This window comes from Durotheca rogersii, assembly GCF_024521655.1.
Source record: "Durotheca rogersii strain YMJ 92031201 chromosome Unknown GGS23scaffold_4, whole genome shotgun sequence".
Classification (NCBI taxonomy): Eukaryota; Fungi; Ascomycota; class Sordariomycetes; order Xylariales; family Xylariaceae; genus Durotheca; species Durotheca rogersii.
Window position 1 is genome coordinate 1,218,037 of NW_026251235.1, and position 21,316 is coordinate 1,239,352.

At 55.4% G+C, this 21,316-nt stretch overlaps 8 protein-coding genes across 8 annotated transcripts; 3 read left to right on the forward strand and 5 right to left on the reverse strand.

Annotated features, from left to right (window-relative positions):
• Positions 1-168: 168 nt before the first annotated feature.
• GGS23DRAFT_617079 (FAD/NAD(P)-binding domain-containing protein) lies at positions 169-2,151 on the reverse strand (the record flags this gene model as incomplete). Its single annotated transcript, XM_051520831.1, has 2 exons — positions 1,917-2,151; positions 169-1,858 (listed from the first exon to the last, which is right to left on the reverse strand). The coding sequence occupies exons 1-2, from the start codon at positions 1,985-1,987 to the stop codon at positions 169-171; spliced, it is 1,761 nt and encodes a 586-aa protein (XP_051374688.1). The 5' UTR covers positions 1,988-2,151.
• A 1,135-nt stretch (positions 2,152-3,286) lies between these two features.
• GGS23DRAFT_594135 (uncharacterized protein) lies at positions 3,287-4,837 on the forward strand (the record flags this gene model as incomplete). The annotated part of the gene is made up of 3 exons (XM_051518116.1): positions 3,287-3,331; positions 3,585-3,765; positions 4,719-4,837. 3 exons carry the CDS (start codon positions 3,287-3,289, stop codon positions 4,835-4,837), a joined length of 345 nt encoding a protein of 114 aa, XP_051374689.1.
• Positions 4,838-5,482: 645 nt separating this feature from the next.
• GGS23DRAFT_363225 (uncharacterized protein) lies at positions 5,483-5,940 on the reverse strand. Its single transcript, XM_051513265.1, has one exon. The coding sequence runs from the start codon at positions 5,810-5,812 to the stop codon at positions 5,558-5,560; it is 255 nt and encodes an 84-aa protein (XP_051374690.1). The 5' UTR covers positions 5,813-5,940; the 3' UTR covers positions 5,483-5,557.
• Positions 5,941-6,387: 447 nt separating this feature from the next.
• On the reverse strand, positions 6,388-9,464 carry GGS23DRAFT_363218 (uncharacterized protein). The gene is made up of 2 exons (XM_051513264.1): positions 9,201-9,464; positions 6,388-9,056 (listed from the first exon to the last, which is right to left on the reverse strand). The coding sequence occupies exons 1-2, from the start codon at positions 9,205-9,207 to the stop codon at positions 6,466-6,468; spliced, it is 2,598 nt and encodes an 865-aa protein (XP_051374691.1). The 5' UTR covers positions 9,208-9,464; the 3' UTR covers positions 6,388-6,465.
• A 742-nt stretch (positions 9,465-10,206) lies between these two features.
• On the forward strand, positions 10,207-11,848 carry GGS23DRAFT_554903 (proteasome). The gene is made up of 4 exons (XM_051515572.1): positions 10,207-10,675; positions 10,746-10,930; positions 10,991-11,409; positions 11,469-11,848. The coding sequence occupies exons 1-4, from the start codon at positions 10,652-10,654 to the stop codon at positions 11,594-11,596; spliced, it is 756 nt and encodes a 251-aa protein (XP_051374692.1). The 5' UTR covers positions 10,207-10,651; the 3' UTR covers positions 11,597-11,848.
• Positions 11,849-12,528: 680 nt separating this feature from the next.
• On the forward strand, positions 12,529-14,604 carry GGS23DRAFT_554906 (nucleotide-diphospho-sugar transferase). The gene is made up of 4 exons (XM_051515573.1): positions 12,529-12,949; positions 13,035-13,091; positions 13,147-14,316; positions 14,380-14,604. The coding sequence occupies exons 1-4, from the start codon at positions 12,884-12,886 to the stop codon at positions 14,404-14,406; spliced, it is 1,320 nt and encodes a 439-aa protein (XP_051374693.1). The 5' UTR covers positions 12,529-12,883; the 3' UTR covers positions 14,407-14,604.
• Positions 14,605-15,108: 504 nt separating this feature from the next.
• On the reverse strand, positions 15,109-16,712 carry GGS23DRAFT_617093 (uncharacterized protein). Its single transcript, XM_051520832.1, has one exon. The coding sequence runs from the start codon at positions 16,482-16,484 to the stop codon at positions 15,444-15,446; it is 1,041 nt and encodes a 346-aa protein (XP_051374694.1). The 5' UTR covers positions 16,485-16,712; the 3' UTR covers positions 15,109-15,443.
• On the reverse strand, positions 16,628-17,466 carry GGS23DRAFT_363387 (uncharacterized protein). The gene is made up of 2 exons (XM_051513266.1): positions 17,100-17,466; positions 16,628-17,037 (listed from the first exon to the last, which is right to left on the reverse strand). The coding sequence occupies exons 1-2, from the start codon at positions 17,290-17,292 to the stop codon at positions 16,772-16,774; spliced, it is 459 nt and encodes a 152-aa protein (XP_051374695.1). The 5' UTR covers positions 17,293-17,466; the 3' UTR covers positions 16,628-16,771.
• Positions 17,467-21,316: the final 3,850 nt, after the last annotated feature.

Consider the following 21,316-nt stretch of genomic DNA (forward strand, 5'->3'; position numbering starts at 1 on the left):
GGCTGGAGCTCGAGCCTGCTGACAGCTGCTAACGGCTTCCCACCGCCCCCCTTTTCCCCCCTATCGCATCTTCGGTTGTGTCTCAGAGCTCGGGGCCGGGACGTGGCGTTGTCACTTTCAGAGCCGCACATGAACCTTTTGGAGAAGATACTCTTCGTAACTTAGCTATCATGCACTCTGGTGTGTTGTTCTCCGTCTTGCATTGGCTAGGTCGTTGGTGCTTGCGCCGCTCTCGCGCTCCTCCCTCCACGTCTCTCCTTCAGCGGTCGATACACCCGGACCTTCGTATACGCTGCCGGACACACCGGTCCCCCATCCGTAGCCCTCCCTTGCAGCCGGAGTGGCGGACCCCCTCTGGTCCCCAGTGAACCGACGCCTGTACCACTTTCCATAGGCGAGGAGATAGTAGAGCCGGAAGCACAGGAATGCAAAGCCATCATTCTCAAGGTCCTCGGGGTACTCGGCCCCCAAGTCGACAGCAGCTGCTATGCCTGAAACCATTGCGACTTCGTGTGCATTGACCAGGGTCCACGACGCTGCAAATCGGGTGTGATTCCTAGCCTGGAGGAACCGCATCCACGGGACGACGAAGAGATAGTGAGTATAGGTGTGGCAGAGTTGATGCCACCAGTCCTCGCGGATAATTTTATCGCGACGAATATCATCCTTCTTCCACAGTTTCCGGTCACGGGTCTTGTTGAGGTAGATGGTCTGGAATACGTGCTGCTGGAAAGGCATCCTGTCGGGAAACTGGCTCTGGTAATTGGTAGTGTCAAAAGACATTTCGAGCTTCGACCCGTCCTCCTCGTACGATTTGATGTAGTACATTGGGCAGAAGTGCTCGGTCGCATACTCAAGACGTGGCGCGTAGTCAACGCCGTTGATCTCAGCCACGGCTAGATCCTCCCTGTAGAAATTCTCGTAGTGCCTTTCCATGTACTCGGCGTCGGTGTGAGTGATCGTGACGTCGTCGCTGAACTTGGCGGACCCGAGCACCGTCTTCTCTCTCCAAGTCGCCTCCCGGCCGAGGACCTTCTTCGCAGCGTCTGCGAGACAACATAGCACTATCTCGTCGTAGACCTCTTCGCTGATTGGAGAATCGGGATCGCCGCCCGACTGGCTGCGTCCATCAGGCACGACAGTCCCTGTTTGAAGCCTGACAACCACTCCGTGCTTGTTTCGACGAACAATCTCAATGAGTTCCGTCGATAGACGGATTGACACGCCACGCCTCTCGAGATCGCCCCTCCACGTATCATAGAATTGAGACAGATTGGGAAAGGCAACCATGGGTGGCCTACTGCTGAGGACGGTGTTCTTATCGAGCTCATACCACATTCCGTACGTCGGCGACGTGCAGAGCCGTTCGAACATGACCGCCGGGACCTCAGGGGTGGCGTTTCCGGTCCCCAGGAACAGCGCCGTCATAGGTAGCGCGACCGTGTTGATGAAATCTTTGGAGAATCCGAACAGTTTCAGCACGAACCTGAGAGGAAGTATAGCAAAGAATAACTCGAACCAGCGCATCGCCTTGAGCACCATAGGAAGTCGCCTGACCTGCTTCTGATGATGGACCAATAGCTGGGTTGGGTACACATTGGTCCAGAAGGTGTCCCCTTTCCCAAAGGAAACCTGGAGGTTGACAGGGTCGGCGCGAAAGCCCTGGCGATGGAACATGGTCAGAGTATGGTGGAAGACATAGGAGCCGCCCTGGACTCCCTGGTTGCACCAGGATGCTCCGTGGCAACTCTCATCGAGAGGGATCGAGAACGCTTGACCACCGCAGTAGTCGGCGGCGTCGATAAGTGTTACGTCGAACTTGTCCGGGTGCTGCGACAAATGGTACGCCGTGGACATGCTGTGATGGTGTCGGTCAGTTCGCCCTGTTCAATCACACACGGATATTGGGCCCATACCCGGCAGCGCCAGCCCCGACAACGAGAACTCGCTTACGGCCATCCGAGGCCGTGTGCCCATTCGGTGCCATAGGGTATGTGCCCCCCACGCGGTATTATCGCGATCAAAACTGTCACCGGCCAGCCAACGGTCTAGTCAACGACCAAGACCGTTTATTATTTGATGCCTGAAGTTCCTGGCCCGAGATGATACGTCCGATCTAGAAATATGTTTGTTTACACGGATACGCATCCTGCCACTCAATATATGGACACGTACGTGAGCATATTTTTCCTAATCGTCGTCACCGCTATTATTCGTCTACTTCAAGCCACCTTCAGCCGTTTTTTTGCCTTTGCTGGGTTTATGACGGTGACACTAGGGATCTTCGACGTCATGGACTGTGATTGAGACAATTTATGCCGATCTATGTCAGCTACACTTCGTCCTCAAAGGGTTCAACCGTTCCTATGCCATCGGTGGCGCTGATTTTCTTTTTCCTTTCTGTAAGCCTAAACAGCTAAGCTAATAGCGAGCGTTGCCGAGCTCAGACGCGACTCGTATGACTAGGTATTGTTATTTGGTTTCTAATGTGTCTATCTAATATTGACCACCGGTGGGTATAATATCAGTTCGTCGCCGGAACTAGGTCAGCCGACGTCTCCTTGTGCGACATCACGACCTTCGATCTCCCCCCCTACACGGTTCGTCGTGTGCCCCATGACATTCATAGTCAATATATATGATTTCCGTGACGGTTGTGGTTGGGTGTGGAGCCAGGATTGTACGGTTATACCAGCCAACCCTATGATAGACACACTAGTAATATGAAAACACCGCTCGCAAAGGCCACTCGTCATCTGAGAATCCATGCTGCGGGAAAGAAACGGTTCCGAAGGGCAGCAGGATGAGGGTCTTCCGGTGGGTTCATCCAGAGGAGCCAATGGTAACCGCTGTGCTCGCCCGAAAACGGCATTGAAACGCCACGCACGAAGATGAACCGTGCTGTAGGATCGGCGTTGACAATGTGCCGATAAGGAAGTTGGTGCTGGCGCAATATATATATTACTCCTCGGTCGAATGACGCCTCAGATAGACATTGGCCGGCCGACAGTCAGACTTGGAGGTTCGATGCACGACAACGCACACAAGTGCCGGGGCTCCTGATACGGTTCTCACGAGGATGCCCACTCCTAGCCAATGGGAGAAATTGGCAGCGTCGAGTCTGAATACGATGGCGAGATCTCGACCCATCGCGTGCGGGAACCCTAACTCACGAGGGTCTCGGGACGCTGATTCTCACCACAGACGATGCAGGTCCCAAGCCGAGCCGACCTTCTAGACCATAAGTGCGTTTGCCGATCACCGTGTATTATTATATGCAACCGGAATGATTCGTCCAAGCGAAACTAGCTATCTCGTCGGCTGCACTCAGGTGAGCGGAAGTGAACCTGTCTTGATTCGAGAGGGAGGCGTGCACTACTAATACGTGCCTACGGGGTCGAGGCAACCCACTGTTCCCATCCAAAAGCGGATGCTAGCAACGGTTCTCTGCCAACGTGGGTACAAGGGGGACCGCGTGTTAATAACGGACGTACGATAATATAGCAGACTATGCGATGTCACGCACGTCGTGCAGCACCCGTGCTTACTACGACTGCTGCCGTGGCGGAAGCGCGTCTCTATAGGGTCGGAATCCCCGAGACTATCAAGCCGGGGACCCGTTTAACGTGACTGTGGAGCTGCTGGCGGGCATCCCGTTCCAGTACGCGATGCTCTTCGGTATCGAGCGGTATGACGAAGAGTGGTCCGTGGAGCCGCGGCCGGGGTCCCTAGGACCCGTCTTGCTGAGCAGCATCGATCCCCAGAGTACGCACGGAGGTTCTGTTGCTTCAACAGTTGTTCTATCCGACAACCCTGCGTGAGTGTGTGTAGGTGTGCTGTATGTGTGCTGTATGCGTGGTGCAGATATAGGGAGGACCGGATAAACGCACTGGCCGGGGAATGTCGCTCCCATCTCACACGGAGGCGAGAGAAAAGACGAGTGATCTACATACCTACATACATATTCATGTATCCATATCCGTATCTGTACGTATATCCACAAAAAAAACAAGCAAGTGTTGAGCAAAAACAGCGACGGCGACAGCAGCCACAATGATAGGAATAATAATAGTAACGACAACGATGACCCAGAGGGAAATAGACAGCGCTAACGTGTCAACCGCAGGAGCCGTCGGCAATGGTAACACGAGCGGGAACACGACGCCCACGGGCCTCGCTGTCCCGTCGGATTGCTGGCCGGGCCTTGTGGCGCGATCCAGGCCGTCGTCTTTGAAATCGTGCGGCCGCTCAACTCCCCCATCCTGGAGACCTAGCGGTGGGGCGTCGACACGGCGGACGCCACGGGCTACGGCCGCCTCGTCTGGACCCGCTACGTGGATGACAAAAGCCGCATTTGCCAAATTTTATTTGAATAGATATTACCAAGACTGAGACGAGAGAAAAAGAGAGAGAGAGATGAGAAGGGGAGATGGGGAGATGGGCAAGGAGGGGGGTCGTAGTAGGAGTAGTATAGTAGAACACGCAATGCGAAAGGGAGGCGTTGGAGGAGGGGGTGATATGAGAGACAAATTTCGTTCTATAGAAACAAGTGGGAGTTAAAGGGCCAATGACTAAGAGAGGGAGAGACCTTGAGTTCTTGATAACACGTAATGCACAATTACCTATAGGGGTAGTGTATACACAGTGGTGTCGATAGCAGAGTCGGAAAGAATGGAAAGGGATTGAACGGAACCGTAGCTGATAGGAGCTTATTATAGAGACGCTATTCTTGTTGGAATCAATCACAGAGCCGTTCCTAGGATACTGTGGCCCGGATATTGTCGTCGCGCTGTCGGAGACCCTGAACCTGATCCTGTTCCGATCAGCGGAATCTTAAACCGTACTACTGTCTCGTGATAGCTTCGATGTGCTTGCTGGTAAACACTCTTCTTTCGTCTTGTATGTGGAGAGGCAGTTGTCGTTTTACCTCGACCCGGTTTTCCGGGTTGGAGACGGTAACTGGGGGGCGTTCTCGGCGTGCAGCTGGACGTGATACGTGGTGTTAAGTGGTTCTGGGCAACATATAGGTAAACGTGTCCCTAAGCATAATAACTGCTAGACGACATATTACCATTTCCTGTTAGACCCGAATTTGTAGGCAAAGGACCGATGGGTTCATCCGTCCGCAAACATCGTCTGAGGTAGTTCCTAGTAGACGGACACATAGAGGTCTATACATAAATTTGCCATGAATGGTACCGAGTTGGTAAACTATACGCATGCCACCAACTTGCATTATTATTGACAGCATCTGGTTTTACCTCTCTACCACCCTATCGCATCCCTGCCCTATATGTTATCACGAACAGTACATGCGACTACAACCCCCTTCAGGTACTCTTGCTCGGTTTTATGGCTCTTGTCGACGGATAAGTCCTGCCTTTTGTCCACACTCTACAACTAGATAGATACGCTAGAGATCCACATATATAGGGAACCGTTCTACGAACCCGATACCATCGAGCGACTACCAAAGGGGGCATATGCTGTAACCTACTAGATAGGTTACTTGGTCGAGTACGGGAAGTTGGTAGAAGCAAAATACTTTTGATATACACTAGCTAACGGTTTTCCTATTTCCATCTATTAGTCTGGATCCCGCCAGGGCCGTACACGAGCGACTTGTGCTAATTATCGTAGAAGAGGGGTTCGGGTGCTCACACTCGTGTACTTCGTAACGGGCTCGTGGTGGATTCTCCAAAACCCGCGTCTCCCTGATGCTCCGCTCACAGGTCCGCGTCCTTCCTTCTACCTGGGATACGTGGTATGGAAGAGCGGCGAGGATTGCCATCTGGATTTTGCGACAGAACATGTAGCGCAATATGCCTGTGGGACACACGAGTGGGTGAGCAGATGTACGCAGAAACAGGTTTCTGCCTAGGCGCTAGTTAAACGGGAGCGGCTGATCACCGATTATTGTTCGTCAGGCGAGACGGCTCCAGGCCCGGGAGTTCCGTGTGCTCATTAAGCGGTGTATGGTTACCGATGGAGCTGCAGACCGAATTATCCGAGAGCTAGCTAAGGCGGGCGATACCAGAGGAGAGCTTATATCTCCTGAGATCATGAAACATGATGTATAGAAGTCGCGTCTATTGCCGAACCCAACTGCCTCGTCGAGAACGTGGAGATCGGAGTAAATGTCGGGGTACACATCGGAGTACAGAATTTGGCGCGCAGCCGAGCTGCTTGGATGGGGACAAAAATCGGTATAGCATGGCCGGACCGGATTGCTGGCCTTATGCCAAAGCCCCACGGGCCTCGGGTCCGCGAAGTGCGCCAAGAGACATTTCCGCCCGAAGGCGACGTTGACTTTAGAGAAGGGATCTGCCAAGAATCAAGCTATTTCAAGAGACAGCTCGTGGTCGAAAAGTGAGGTATCATGTATCGGGGCGACAAACAGCGTTCCACGCGGAACAGATGTATACTCGAACAAAAACAGGGTGTGCGGTTGGCGAATAACAGCAATCATGCCTTCGGCTGGGTTGCCGGCGGCGGACCTTCGTTTGCGGCAGCGGCAAGCGTGGTCTGGACGATACCAGGGGATGCTGCTGCGGCGGGCGGCCCATTTTTGTGACTGTTACCCTCATCGGTGAGGAGCTTACTGAGGAGCTGGAGGTCGTCGCGGGCACGCGGATTGCGTTCAAGGCATCGGCGAATAGCAGCCCACTCGCCTTCCTTCATACGGGCGGCGTGAGGGAGCAAGAAGGTAACCGAGGGGCAGGAGAAGAGCGGTCCGAGCACTTTACGGGCCATCGTCTCCCCCTCTACCTGGGCAGCTCGCAAGGCTGGAACGTTGGGGTCTTGAGAAACCGGCGGTTGAGTAACGGGTGGAGTCTGGCGGGGCAGCATGGGAGGTGCGGTATGACCCGGGATCTTCGGCACCGGCACGGGTGTCTGATTATACAGGGGCGGCGCAAAAGTCTGGTTGCTGAAGGGCCCTTGCGGAGTAGCAGGGGACCACGATGGACCTACCGAGGATGACGGAGTCCTCGGCGGTAGCGATGCACTCGGGGGCGACGTTACTGAAGCGGCTTTTTGAATCTCTGAGCGTTGTTGATCGATCGGGATATGAGGCTGCTTCTCGTCTCGGACAACAAATACCATGAGAAGCATGGGCTCGGAACGCTTCAGAGGGATGAGATGGTCGCTGATATTTTGCATCGGCTCTGGTATTGGGCCGTCGCCTTCTGGGACTGGCACTAGATACGTATCTCTCACATTGCCGAGTCTTCTTTCGCCAACGACGCCGTATCTCTTCTTCGATTGAAAGTAGTCGATGACGGCTAAGAACTGCCGGCGTGCGTTGGCATCTGTAGACTGGGCCGGGGACAAGCTCGTAATCACCAAGTCGATCTGGTTATTGTATCGTAAACCGCATAAGTAAGGGATCGCCTTCTCCTCCGGAATTCGACCGGCAACAGTAAGCATAGGCGGGATCAGGTCTTTCCATGCGATACCTTTGGCCTTGCTGAGATCGGCCCCGCCAACGTGTCTCGCGACGGTAGCAATGTCGGCCACGTTAGTCATGACGAGGGGACCACGCCAGACGACATCCGGATCTATGTTCTCAGTTGGGGAATATGGGGGAGAGTCGTTGCCGTCCTCCTGGAGTAGCCGATCCACCTCGGGGTCATCTCCAGGACCGGCGGATAGAACCTGGGTCGATGCCCGTCTCTGATGCGACGGCGGTGGGGACTGAATGCTGGAAAAGACCTTGCCGATATCAAAGTCCGACTTCCTGGGAGATTGCTGAGCCACCTGGGTATCCACGCGGAGCGGTCCCACTGACGAGCTGGACCGCCTACCGAAGTTCGAAGGTGATCCTGATCCGTTGGCTGATGAAGGCCCGTTGCTTCCGTTTCTAGCCTCGCTCGCCTCCCTAATGCCTTGGCGGCGGAGATTGGATGGGATTTCGTCGTCTTCGCCTGCAATATTGTCGGCTTCGACGACTTCTTCTCCCTTGTGGGTTCGTCGGACCCGCGGGGTGTCGTCTGTGATCAGGATAGACTGCTTCTCGGCGCGGGCCTTCATCTCGGCGGTCTCCCGCTGCATCTCCCTGGTCGCGAGCTCGTCGCCGGTCATCACAACAAACGATGTCGGCGGCAACGACCGGTTGAGCACCCGAACAGCCAACTCCAGGTTATTCTTGAGACTGAAAAAAAGTGTACGAAGCTGGGATGCATTGTGCGAGGTGTTAGGGTGGGTGTCCTGGAAAGCACGTTCGATTTCGATGGCTAGGCGCTCCGTGATGCCTTTCTTCGAGGCGCCTTGAGGGACGACGTATAGCTTCTTCTTCTCAGCTTGGTCGATGGCGCTGTCGAGGGATTTCTGCAGGCCCAACGCCGCTTGCCTTCGCGGCCCTTCAAGCTTTTGAATGCTGTCTGGGAGATCGCTCGGGGGCGTGTATTTCGGAGCGGGCGGGGCCGCCTGCGGTTCCGAGACCTTGCGAAACTTGTTCTGCGGTCCCTGGGAGTGATCTCGAGACTTGCGCTTCCCCTTGGCGGCCGATTCCGGAGCGCTCTCTTCCCTCTTCCAATCTGGCGTCGGAGATGGCTTCGCCCTATTCGCAGTGGCGCTCGGGGACGCGCGCTCCTTCGTGTCACTGACGCGTTTCCCCTTGCTCTTCCTGCCCCCTTTCTTCCGCTTCTTCTCCTCTTCGTGCTTCTGCCGACGGCCCTCCCACGGCCTCTCCCCCTTCTTAATGGCCTCGAGGGTAACCTTGTGGTCGTCGGGCGCGCATCGCTCGCAGAAATAATCCTTAGTTAAATCCTCGGTAAAGACGCTCATCCCCATACAGACGTTGTGTTGCCAGGCGCCGCACTTATCGCAAGCGATCCACGGCTCGTTGACGTCGTCGTCGTCCTGCGTGGTTGCGCCGCAGATGCAGCGGATGATCTCCTCGTCCTCGTCTTGCCTATCATCTTTCTCAGCCGCCTTCTTGCCGCCCTTCTTCGTCTGGCGACGCTTCGGCGGCTCTGGGCCGTTCTCGAGCTGGTCGAAGGCCTTGGTGTGCTGACCCTTAGTGGCTCTCACGGATCGACGGGGCTCTGGTTCTCCTGCAGCAACACACGGGTATGTTAGCGGGGAACGGGGAAGTTCGCGTCTACTACCAGCGGCAGCAGGGGACAGGACGCGACGAGTTCCCGTCGGCGCAGCTGTCCAGCCATGCCTCACAGATCTATGGTGGGTGGTACGCTTACCAGACATGTTGACGGATACAACAGGACTCGGGTCAGGGCAAGGGCAGATCAAGTGTGGCAAGTTGGATACTGGAACGGTCTGAATCTACGTGGCGACTTTGACGATTGGCAGCACTCTTCAGACAATCATGGCTTCTACGCAGCTGGATTGATCTATAACGTGACCCGAGGGGAGTTGAGGCAGAGAGGAAGCAGAACCCTCAACCGGAAAATGGGCCCAGAAACACACCTCCAGCTCTTGACGAGACCCAGCCTTCTTCCCTCGAAGAAGCCTAATCTGAGTGTGGTTCTGCCCGAATTGGCGACCTGGGGGCTTTGCGCGTCGGTGGGAACACGGTGAACGCGCGATGGGTACTGTGGCAATGGTGCGGTTAGACCCTCGGCTTCATCGCAATGAGACTGGGTAGGAAGAGAGGGCGGCAATGTCTAATGCATATCAGTCGGCATGAGATTTAGGGATGTATGTGCGCGGCATGTGGTGTCCTCATCCTGTCGTGCCGGATCGTGACGTGGTAGGTGTTGATGAACTGGGTTGGATGGAGAAAAGACGGCGGGCGGAGGTTTGACGGGCAAAAAGGTCTGGCCGGGTGGGAAGAATGGGGGGGGGGTGTTGAGGCTGGTATGTCCGATAACCCGTGGCTTGCCTCATGGCACTATTGGCTCGGGCTAGACCTAATTGGCACAAGGTAAGCACGGAATTTTACGTACCTATATACCGAAAAGGATTAGGCATGGGGTCGGCAGCTGCTACCAGTTGGGAGGCACATGGATGAGGGGAATCATTCGGGTACCTAGTACCTAGGTGACCTTCGGCGGACAGCTGCGTACCGGGGGGCGTACAAGGACTTGGGTTATGTAACCAGAGGAGAGGGAGTGGAGGCATCTCGACATCTTTAGGTTAGGTAGGTACTACCTAGGTACCTCTTCTATAGTACGTGCAGAGTGGAAGGCCTCCGTGCGCTTGCTTAGCTCATCCAGCGCCACGTGGCTTGTGACCATACCTAGGTATGTTTGGGCATATTACCTAAGACGCAACCAGCCACAGTGGGCCCTGGGCAGGTAGTTTCGTTGCCCCACCGCTACTTTTGCTTCTGTGGAAGGTCTGACCTTTCTCCCGCCCTAAGCTGTACGCGTCGGAGCTCTTGCCTAGCTAAAGCCCACTTTGAGAGGTACCTCTCCAAGTACCTCCCTTGCCTACGGGAAGAACCCAGCAATACGTTACTCAGTGGCCGCCTAGCAGCAGATTGATGCGCAGCGGTTCAGCCTGCTCTGGGAATCCGTTCGCATACTACATCCCTCTTCCACTTGAATTCATATCGGCCTATTCCTGCTCGTTCTCCTCAAGACTTCTCTCCTCACACCCGGGGTTGGCCGTTCCTCGCTAGCATCGAGCTGCAAGATCCCTACTCTTCCCTCCGCCTGTCCTGCTTTCCGCCGTCGCACTTCCAACCATGTCTCGCCGCTACGATTCTCGAGTAAGCTGGAGGGGAGCTCCATATCCGTGTCGATATCTCCCATGCGCGTGGACGCTCACATGTCGGACAGACTACCATCTTTTCGCCCGAGGGTCGCCTGTACCAGGTTGAATACGCACTCGAGGCTATATCCCATGCCGGGACCGCCATCGGCATCCTCGCCAAAGATGGCATCGTCTTGGCCGCCGAGCGCAAGGTTACCTCTAAGCTGCTAGAGCAGGATACCTCAGCAGAAAAGCTTTACATACTGAACGAGTGCGTCGCAAGCCGGTGTTGAGCTGGGCGTCGGGGGCGCCGGAGGCTGACAAACCCCAGCAACATGATCTGCGCGGTCGCTGGCATGACGGCCGATGCGAACATCCTCATCAACTACGCCCGACAAGCCGCCCAGCGGTACCTCCTGACCTACAACGAAGATATCCCGTGCGAGCAGCTGGTGCGAAGACTATGCGATCTCAAGCAGGGCTATACTCAACACGGTGGCCTGCGGCCGTTTGGCGTATCCTTCATCTACGCCGGGTGGGATCCGCAGCGGCAATTCCAGCTGTACTTGAGCAACCCCTCAGGCAACTATGGCGGCTGGAAGGCGACCAGCGCGGGTGCTAACAACGCGAGCGCCTCAAGCTTGTTGAAGCAGGATTACAAGGAGGATTGCACGTTGAAAGAAGCTTGTGGTATGGCAGTCAAGGTTCTTAGCAAGACGATGGACTCTACCAAGCTCAGCAGCGAGAAGAGTAAGTTCGGCAGGCCCCGGGAGGCCGAGATTAGGCACCATGCTGACCGACGACCGTAGTTGAATTTGCGACGGTAGGGCAGACTAAGGATGGCAAGATCTACCACCGGCTTTGGAGTGCGGACGAGATTACGGCGCTCCTGAAGGAGCACGACCTCGCCAAGGACGAGAACGCCGAAGACAAGTGAACGGGGCGCCACAGTCTCGACTTGATCTCATAGATGCGGGGGTTTGGCGGGATCGATTCTATACCACTACCGTATTACGGTAGCCTTCACAGGGGGGCCCAAATGCTGGACGCGCGGTTGTTGCGTGACCAGAATAGACGTGATATGATCTCAGGCCTCTTTGATAGAGCTACTCGATCGTGGCATACCGAGACACTGTAGCTCGTATAAGATAGGTAGAGAAATGAATCATCTATCTATCTGCTTGCCAACCGAAATGCCCCCCTCCCTCTCCCAACAGCCAGGCCAAGTAGAGCCTTCGTCAGTTAGCAGCAACACGTCGACAGCACAGGGAGCCGAGGAAACCTTGGTCAGTAGGCGTTCCTAATCAGTAGAGTAGACGCCGATGGCGGGCCCTAGCTACGTACGTTCTCTGTGCCTTGTATACCTAACCAGACAGGTTGGGGGGGGGGATCAGAATGCACTGATAGATAATGTGCCAAGGCCGGTGGGGAGGGGGGCAATTGCATGTCGGTAGGACGGCCGTTGATCTTCGGGACCCGAGCGTTCCTAAAGCCGTTATAGAACCCACCGAGAAGCTCATGTACTTCCGACCCTGCCTCTCGATGGTATTAATATCCCTCTGCCATGGAAGCTTGCGACCTGCCTCTCGCCATCGCATATGAGTATACCTCGTCTCAGGTAGGAGGTAGCTAGGTACGTAGGTGAGTACCGAAGGTGGGTGATGAGTACTTCGGTACGTATTTACCCTGTGGCTGGTACCTACCAAGGTACTGTACAGTATTAGGTGCCTCTATCAGGTGCCTCCTACGTACCTAGGTACGACCGGTGATTGTGGGAGGCACAGGAATACACACGGCTGTGAGAGAACGTGTCAGGTAGGTACTTGAGAACGCCGCGACGTCGAGGCCGGTGCTGGCGGACAACCCACCAACTTACAACACTATCCGAATCCAACCCCATTGTCGTAGCTGGGCGACACCGAAACGGCAAGGCTCAATTGCCAGACGGTCTCTGTATGTTGTGTGTGGCCTGTATCGATACCGGTTCCCTACCCCGGTCGTCTGGTCGGCTTCGCCAATGAGCAAGCTCGGACAAGCTGTATGAACCCAGGAATTGCTGAATTACCTGCTGCACCGCGCCCCGACTTGTTCTGCCCCTCTAAATAAAACACACACACCGTGGGCCGACACCTGCTGCTACTATACGAGCATCTAGATCTCGCTTTCCTCCCTCCTCCTCTCGAGTATTCTGACTCGTCATTCGCCTACTCGCGGCTTCGTAGATATGCTTCAGATACCGACCCGAGACAAAGCCAACGGCCCTGGCCGCGGCACCAAAGCCGTCATCCTGGTGCGTCTCCTATCCCGCCTCTTACCGCATCCCAGACCCCACAGGATCTGGCGAAGGCGAGACTGACTCCATCTGCCCTCGACAGGTTGGCGGCCCTTCGAGGGGAACCCGGTTCCGCCCTCTGTCGCTTGACGTCCCTAAGGTCTGTCTGCCGATCTTACCTCAGCCCGTCTGTAGCATCCGACTGACGACGACAGCCCCTCTTCGACGTTGCCGGCCATCCTATCGTCTGGCACTGTCTGACCGCCATTGCGAAAGTGCCCTCCATCCAGGAGGTTTGCATGATTGGCTACTACGACGAGTCCGTCTTCAAGGACTTCATCAAGGAGGCCGCTTCCGAATTCCCGAACCTCCCCATCAAGTACCTTCGAGAATACCAGGCCCTCGGTACCGCGGGCGGCCTGTACCATTTCCGAGATGCCATCCTCAAGGGACGGCCCGAACGCATCTTCGTCCTCAACTCGGACGTGTGCTGTTCGTTCCCTCTCAACGAGATGGCGAAATTGTTCGACGATAAGGACGCCGAGGCAGTTATTTTGGGCACGCGGGTGACCGAGGACGCTGCGAACAACTTCGGTTGCATCGTGTCCGATCAGCACTCGCGCCGCGTTCTACACTACGTCGAGAAGCCCGAGAGTTACATATCGAACCTCATCAACTGCGGCGTATATCTCTTCAGCGTCGATGCCATCTTCCCCAGCATTAGGACTGCCATTAAGCGTAGGACCGACCGACCCCGCCTCATGTCGTACCCCTCTTCCGACAACCTAGAGTCCAGTTTCATAGCCGATGACGACGAGGAGAGCAAGAACGAGGTTATACGCCTAGAGCAGGATATATTGAGTGACCTTGCCGATAGCAAGCAATTTTTCGTCTACGAAACCAAGGACTTCTGGCGCCAGATCAAAACTGCCGGCTCTGCCGTTCCCGCCAACGCGCTCTACCTGCAGAAGGCACTCCAGACCGATTCTAACGAACTTGCGAAGCCCTCTCCTAACATTCTACCGCCGGTATTCATTCACCCATCCGCGCACGTTGACCCTACTGCCAAGCTTGGCCCTAATGTCTCCATCGGTCCTCGAGTGGCCATTGGCCCGGGAGTAAGGGTGAAGGAATCCATCGTCTTGGAAGACGCTGAGATTAAGCACGATGCTTGTGTGCTGTACTCCATCGTCGGCTGGAATAGCCGGGTGGGGTCTTGGGCACGAGTTGAAGGCACGCCGATCCCTGCCACGAGCCATTCCACCAGCATCGTGAAGCACGGCGTGAAAGTTCAGAGCATCACCATCCTAGGCAAGGAGTGTGCGGTGGGCGACGAAGTGCGCGTGCAAAACTGCGTCTGCTTGCCTTTTAAGGAGCTCAAGAGAGTAAGTCCAAATATCTATCTCACAGACGGTCGGTCTTTGCTGGTTGATGCTAACGCAACTCAGGATGTCGCCAATGAGGTTATCATGTGAGACGCCGATGGTTGGACTCGCCCTCTCCCGGGGGGTTGGTTTCCTGTCCGGAGGGTTAGTCTCCCGTCCGGAAGCCCAGGCTGTCGTATATTCAGTGTAATGGACACTCTAAAAACAACCAATAATACCTACAGGACTTCTCTCAGGCTAGACAAACAACAATAAAATAATTACAACCGTGCTGATCCAAGCTTTCATGCTCCGTGAATCGGATGAGATAGGAGAAATACAAGTATCGCCTGAACGTATATCTGCGTTGACGGGGCGACCTGACAAGTAATATCGCTTACTTCACTGCCCGAGCATGGCGCGTAAGCTCGGCCAAGTCGTTGATAAGAGACGCGGGTGTTTACGGTAACTCTTTTAGCGACCCGCGCCAAAAGAAACAGTAGGGTTATAACTACTTTCTTTAGTCCCAAATTCATACTCTGAGAGTTTCTTCAAGATTGACTGACACGCTGTTGTCGTCTCAGGTACGTATTCTCAGAGAATTTCCTTCATCCACCTTCAGATCTAGGTATATCCCATGCTAGCAGTAGGGACGTAGCAATGGGTTCCCGATCGTCTACCGGGAAATAGACTGGGGTATCTCTGAGGGTGTCAAATTCCAGGGACCGCTGAATGCCGAGGAGAAATACAAGGTGCATGTAGGCCTGAGAGGTAAAACGCAGAGGAAAAGTATTATGCGATTCCAGGTTTTTATATATATTTCGACCGACCTACCACCGCACCAAACTGGTAGGAGGGACATTTGTGTATCGCACTCCAACTGCGAACTCGGTCCGCTTAAACGAAGATAAGCCACGACGCGCCAATCGACCGACCGAAGGAATCGGGGGAACAGGGATGCGCCGCGCTGTTAGGTTAATATATATACACACAAAACGCACGAGCACACACACACACACGTATAGGTATAGACGCACGCGCACACAGACGCACAAGTCACGTACTCGCGCGCAGTCTTGACGAGCTCATTTACGTACAGGGCCGCCTTCCCACCTCCAAGCCTTGCTCGCCGGGCCTTACCCGCGCCGCTACCGGTACGCGAATATCGTGCTCTCGGTATCGGACGTGGTCTCGGTCCGGCGGTCGTCCTCGGGGCGCGCGGAGGCGGGAGGTGGCGGCGGGGGGTAGCCGGCAAAGGAGGGGCGGACGGCAGCGGCGCGGGCGCCGGCGACGGAGGGCTGCGACTGGCGCCAGGGGTGCGGCTCGCGCCAGGTCGGCGGCTCGTCCTGCCACGGCGGCATCGCCATCCACTGGCCGCTGGGGGCGCGCTGGGGGGCGGCGGCCGGCGGCGGCGGCGCGAGCGGCGACGGCTGGTACGACATCTGCCGAGGCTGGGGCGGCGGCGCCGCCACGAAGGGCGCCGCGCCGAAGGTGCCGACCGCCTCGGACATGTGGCGCGCCTGGACCTCCTGCAGTAATTGCTGCTGCTGGTGCTCGCGCATGGCGCGGGCGAGCTCCTCGTCGCGTAGGGCGTCGGCTTCGTCGCGCGCGAGGCGCGCGCGGCGCCGCCGCCGGCAGAAGAAGTAGATGAGCCCGAGGATGGCGACGGCGCCCACTGCCGTCCACACGCCGATGGCGATGCGGGCGCCGGGGCTCAAGCCGCCACTGCCGCCGCCGCCGCCGGCCGCGATCGCGTCCTGGCCCCCCGGCTGGCCCTGCGCGCCGCCACCGACGGCCGGCGGGCTGACGCCGGCCTGGGGCGTACCCGTCGGGGTCGCGGCGTTGCCGTCGGCGGGCTCGTCGGGCTCCTCCTCGCTCGTCTTCGAGTCGCCCTCGTCGTCTTGCGAGTCGCTCAGCGTCGAGCCCGGCGTGTCGACGGAGGAGCTCGATTCGTCGTCTTCTTCGTCCTTGGGCGGCGGCGGGGGCGTAGGCGCGGGGGCTGTGGGTTGCGCCGAGGTCTGGCGCCCGTGGATCCGGCCGCCGCCGATGCCGTGCCGCCGCAGGAAGTTGTCGAGCGCCTCGGGCGGCAGTGAGACCTCGCTCGCGCTAACGCCCTGGATCCAGGCCGCGGTGCTGACGAAGGTTGCGACGCGCGCGGCGTCGATGCTACCCGGGAACTGGAATGCCATTTTTTTCTCGCTTCTCCCGGCCCAGATCTGCGGGTTGTTGTCGGTGTGTGAGTGACGGTGGTCTAAGGGTAGCGACAGATCGGTGAGGTGTTTCTCTATCGTTGACGTTGTCGGGATAAGCTGTTACTACCCGGGTTTCTCCCTCCCTCTCGATCTCTCGCGTCCTCCGAAAAATACTATGCGAAGAACAACTATTAAGTAATTCCTGAGTCCGATCGACCTATTTAAAACGCTCCCGGCACATAACAACGACACACGCCAGTCCGCCTGGGATTAACAGGCGTATATTAGCAGTCACGTAAGTATAAGGCCTGAGAAATCGATGGATTTTCGGAGGGGGTGAGGAAGGGGTGAGAGGTCGACGATGAACGAGCGGACGAACGAGCGGCCGGCGGAACGTTCAATGGGGTGGATGGAACTTGGGCAACTACCCTCCAACTCGTCGTGAAGGGGTGAATGTTGGGTTGCCAAGGAACGTCAAGCTCAGAGAGGGAAGAGAAGGAGAGAAAGAAGAGATGGACCCCCCAAGACGGTAGACCCCAATTCGTATATACTATCCGCACCGGCTGTCAGGGAAGACGGATGCGGAAAGAGGGCACACGACACTTCATTTACCCTTCGGCTGATCGACCTTCCTCTGTAGACGGACGCCCCCGTTCCCAGCCCGACCAAGATTACATACGTGCATCGTTTGGCCGGTGTTTGGGGCGCCGCCCTCTCCACACCCTATCGCTATAAAAAAGAGAGACAAGTACGCTTTGATCTCTCCCATCGTGACCCGCCTAGCGCGAGTCGCTGCGGCCGACATCCCGGCATCAAGATTAGTTGAAACAGAGATAGAGTGCTAAGGGGGGACCGATCTCCATCTTGGCGGGGCCATGTTCCCTCTCGCAGTCGCCTAGCCGCCATGCCGCTACGCCAAATTACCACTCCCCCCCCTGGCGCATGCCCGATCAACCGGGTGCGTATTACACGTATATGCCGGGGTAATAGGGCATCCGTCGTCCTCTGAGAGCCGGGCTATAACCGAACCCGGCTCCGTCCTGCCAAGGGGGGGGGGAATGCAGCCTTGCGCGAGGAAAGCTAAGCTCTCATCCCAGACGCGATCAAACAACTGCCGTCGCGGATGCCCCGACCGCACCAGCGCTAACGACGATCATTCAAAGAAACAAAAATGCCTCACTATGAAGTAATGTTTCAACGCTGAGGGTTCCCTCCGTCCCCGCATAGCCACTGGCTGTCCCCGGAGCCGACCCACCTCGTCTTCTCGTGGTAACCGCCTGCTCCCCCTGTCTACGTAGGTAATACGTAGCGTTCTCATCGGCTGAACAAATCCGTTCATCTGGTCACAACGTGGGAGAGGAACCGGGTCGCCAAGACTTCCAGGGCCTTCTCGGGAACCTTGGGCATAGCTAGGTCTATTTCGCGTGGGCTTGCGGCGAAGCTAGAGGCGAGAAGCAAGCCGGCTACTGCTGGCCAGACCTGTGGAAACGGAACGATACCTGAGACGGCGAGCGAGAACGAGAGGCAAGCCGAGGGAAACGCGCGGGAGCCACACGAGCTAGCGGCCGCTTCCATTTGCCCATGCCTGCAGGGCCCCCGGCAAAACTTGCCTCTTTCTCCTGTTTCCTCGCCGCCAGACGCCCCGGGGTAGCTGGCTCCTCTCACGAATATGCCTACCAGCACCGTACACTGGGCACCTGGTACTCGCAGTTCTAGATTTTCTAGGCGCCTCTTGTGCCGCGCGCGCCTCTCTACTACGTACCTAGTAGCTCGATATCGCAGGCCTCCGGGGTATGTTTGGGGGTTCAGCTCTCCACCAGGCTTGATATATTTAGCAGCACGTATCTCCGTGATATCATTTCTGAAGATTACTTTGCCACCAGGCTCAAGGGGAGTTAGGTACTACATACGCTAGTGGCCCTTGTCGGATGAGGCTCCTAGGAAACACCACGGTTCGATTAGTACTACGGGGATTGACTTCCGACGTCTAACACGCCAACTCTCGTGCGTAGACGAGGGTTGTATTACTCTGGAAGGATTCGTGGAATGCTCGGGATATTGGGCGTTGGGTTGATGAACGGAGATTCTCATGCTCCTAGATGGATTGCTAGCGGGGCAGGTCCTCGTGGGCTTGGTGTCAGCGCTCCCTTTGAATGCCTGCGTGTATTAAAAACTGATTTTCCTTGAGCAGTTTACATGGGCTATGCCCAAGTTCATGTCGTGCTCTGTCTGCTGTGTCTGCGGGGCCTTTCGGCTTGTGTGTTTAGAAAGCTCATATGAAGCACTTAATAGCACAATCGTTTCCCTGCGTGATATAATAATATTACGTCGTATGTATACTCATAATACCGGATCGAACTTGGATCGGATGGGTCAGACAGGTCTATAACGGCTAGCCAGTACCAAGACTTCAGAAATAACTTGTTACGTAGAGAGCCACCCATACCTTGCTCTCTACTTCTTCACTGGTTGCTCGCTCACCTAACCGAGCTTGCAGCTCCCTGTTACATATATATATATATATATAGGCAGCTCGCATCTCCTTTGTCCGTTTCCTTCTTGGTTAGTCAGTCAATCAACGTCTTCATCCCACATTCCATTGCTCCTATAGCAGAGCAACCTCAGCCCCATACGTAGCTCTCCCGATCTACGTAATATAACCAAAAGATTTTCGAATGCGCAAGGTCGATATGAGTCTGCCAAGAGGAGTTAGGAGTGGGGGTAGATAACCGTAGGGTCTCCGTATGTAATGGACTTTTGCAACAACAAAAGGAATGAACGGAAGGAAGATGGGTGTGCCATCCACCTTTCACAATCTAACACCTTCTCTCCTCCTCAACCTGAAAAGGACTAGGCTCTACTCCTTACGGCGTTCCCTACCCGGGCTGATTTCGAGAAACCCATCTTACACCACTTACGCAGTGTTCCCTTGATACTGTCAATCTCTGCGTCGTTCTTAAGTAGGAGCTTTGCAACCCCTTCCAGTCCGTCTTGGGCAGCAAGATGTAGGGCCATCACGCTGTTCTTATTGAGAACTCTTTAGCTTCCTCCGTGCTGCAACAAGACGTTGACTACTTTCTTGTGTCTGTAACACCGTTAAAACTTCCCCTCGCCTCTGGACCCAACCCGTCCGTGACTAGCCCCTTAACAGCCAAGTCATTTCCGCGGCGGGTAGCAAGGCGCAATACCATCGTTTCGCCATCTCCTAGAACGCATAATTATATCACAACTCGGATCCTACGATAATCAGGCGCCTGCTTTCCACCCCCGGTGGCATTATCCGGCTCTGTTCTTAAGCTCAAGCTGAAGTTACTTCAATGAAGAATATTATCATTAGGAGCTTCGACATCGACACATAACGCATTTTAACTCCCGAAGGAGAAATCCGATTCTATTAGGAAGGGTACGGTTTAGGAGAGACGAACACCCGCTCACAGAAATCGTCCGGCCCGGCCACCATCGCGGGCAAGAGGTGACGCATCGATTGTAAATACGACCGACACGCAGTAAACGGATGGTTTCAATGATGTACCGAGGCTTCTTAGCGAGACGCATAGCCAGCAACAAGTCCTGAAAGAACTAAATACTTAGTATCCAGCGATCCGTCGACACCAAACGCGAGTGACTAATCGAGGGTTACAGGCTCTCGAACGCTCACGAGACAGGCCTCGCGGCTTTAAGGTACACGTCGAAGAGCTTAAGGGAACTAGCAATATGATCTCGGCTTCTACTGGTAATCGAGATCGTGTGGCGGGACGGCTTCTCTGAAAGGATACGGTTCATGGGTTCGTGGACTACGGTGGACATGGATATGATAAGACGTGGGTCAGTTTATAATGTATTAACGGCATCGCGGGATAATGGGAGGGCAGTCCAGCTGGAGGTTGACCAGATTCGCGGTTGATAAGGCGGCTTCGTTCTAATTAGTGCATGAAGCTGTGTCTGGCGCGGGCGCCACCACAATCGTACCAGCTGGTCGATATTACTGGGCAGGACTTTGGCTGAGACTGGACCAAGACAACTGTTGCGGCTCCTAATGTGCTATTATAGCAGCAATCCGGCGATACTAAAGAGCGCTTTCTACTAGGGAAGAGACTTCGGCTAAACCTGCCACACTCTGATACGCGCTGACCTTCTGTGGCCACATCCGTGTTACCGTGCCCGTCGCGCGGTCTGATAATAGCACAGGGCATTGATTTCATCGAAGCGAGTGTTTAAAGCGATTTGTATGGACATGGGCTCCCTGTCGTCGTGGCGGGATTTATCCTCGATGTGCGCATGAAGCTGCGGCTTGAGAACTTGAGGCCCTGATTACATGGTTCATCAGCGGCTATGTGGAAGAGATAGGTATCGACAGACGGCTCCTCGAAGGTCGACTAGACGAATCTGCATCTCATTGAACGAGTTAGCTGGATCAGCATGGTGTTCCTAGTGTCATCTCGTGTAAGAACTGCGCCCGCACCAATGGTAGACGAGATAGGGATACTCACATGCATGAAGTCGCTTCGCGGGGTGTCTCTTCTATCCGGGAGCCACGTTGCTCTTAACTGGGTCGCGACGGGGTTGAATTGTTTAATTAATCAAGCCAGGAACGCATCGGGATAGGAAGAAGGGAGCAACCAACGGATTGCCGGCTTAGTGAACAGCTCTCAACCCTGCTCGAACGGCTCGACTAATTTATATTGAATCGTAGGTATCAATAGCTTCGAATCAACAAGCATCAAACGCAACCGCTCTCACTCACTCTACTGATAGGATCACAGACGTACGAAACTACTTCTATCAACATTTTGGGTCGCGCCGTCCAGCCGTCTCAGATAGGACTAGAG

What these genes read in the sequence shown, in the direction of transcription:
- GGS23DRAFT_554903 (XM_051515572.1), top strand. Translation starts at nt 10,652, where the DNA reads ATGTCTCGCCGCTACGATTCTCGA. An exon ending in CTCGCCGCTACGATTCTCGA is followed by an intron (nt 10,676 to 10,745) that starts GTAAGCTGGAGG and finishes CATGTCGGACAG; the next exon opens with ACTACCATCTTTTCGCCCGA. An exon ending in CAAGCTCAGCAGCGAGAAGA is followed by an intron (nt 11,410 to 11,468) that starts GTAAGTTCGGCA and finishes CGACGACCGTAG; the next exon opens with TTGAATTTGCGACGGTAGGG.
- GGS23DRAFT_363387 (XM_051513266.1), bottom strand. Translation starts at nt 17,292, where the DNA reads ATGTCGGCCGCAGCGACTCGCGCTAGGCGGGTCACGATGGGAGAGATC. An exon ending in GAAGGTCGATCAGCCGAAGG is followed by an intron (nt 17,038 to 17,099) that starts GTAAATGAAGTG and finishes CGGTGCGGATAG; the next exon opens with TATATACGAATTGGGGTCTA.
- GGS23DRAFT_554906 (XM_051515573.1), top strand. Translation starts at nt 12,884, where the DNA reads ATGCTTCAGATACCGACCCGAGACAAAGCCAACGGCCCTGGCCGCGGC. An exon ending in TGTCGCTTGACGTCCCTAAG is followed by an intron (nt 13,092 to 13,146) that starts GTCTGTCTGCCG and finishes TGACGACGACAG; the next exon opens with CCCCTCTTCGACGTTGCCGG. An exon ending in CTTTTAAGGAGCTCAAGAGA is followed by an intron (nt 14,317 to 14,379) that starts GTAAGTCCAAAT and finishes AACGCAACTCAG; the next exon opens with GATGTCGCCAATGAGGTTAT.
- GGS23DRAFT_617093 (XM_051520832.1), bottom strand. Translation starts at nt 16,484, where the DNA reads ATGGCATTCCAGTTCCCGGGTAGCATCGACGCCGCGCGCGTCGCAACC.
- GGS23DRAFT_363225 (XM_051513265.1), bottom strand. Translation starts at nt 5,812, where the DNA reads ATGTTCTGTCGCAAAATCCAGATGGCAATCCTCGCCGCTCTTCCATAC.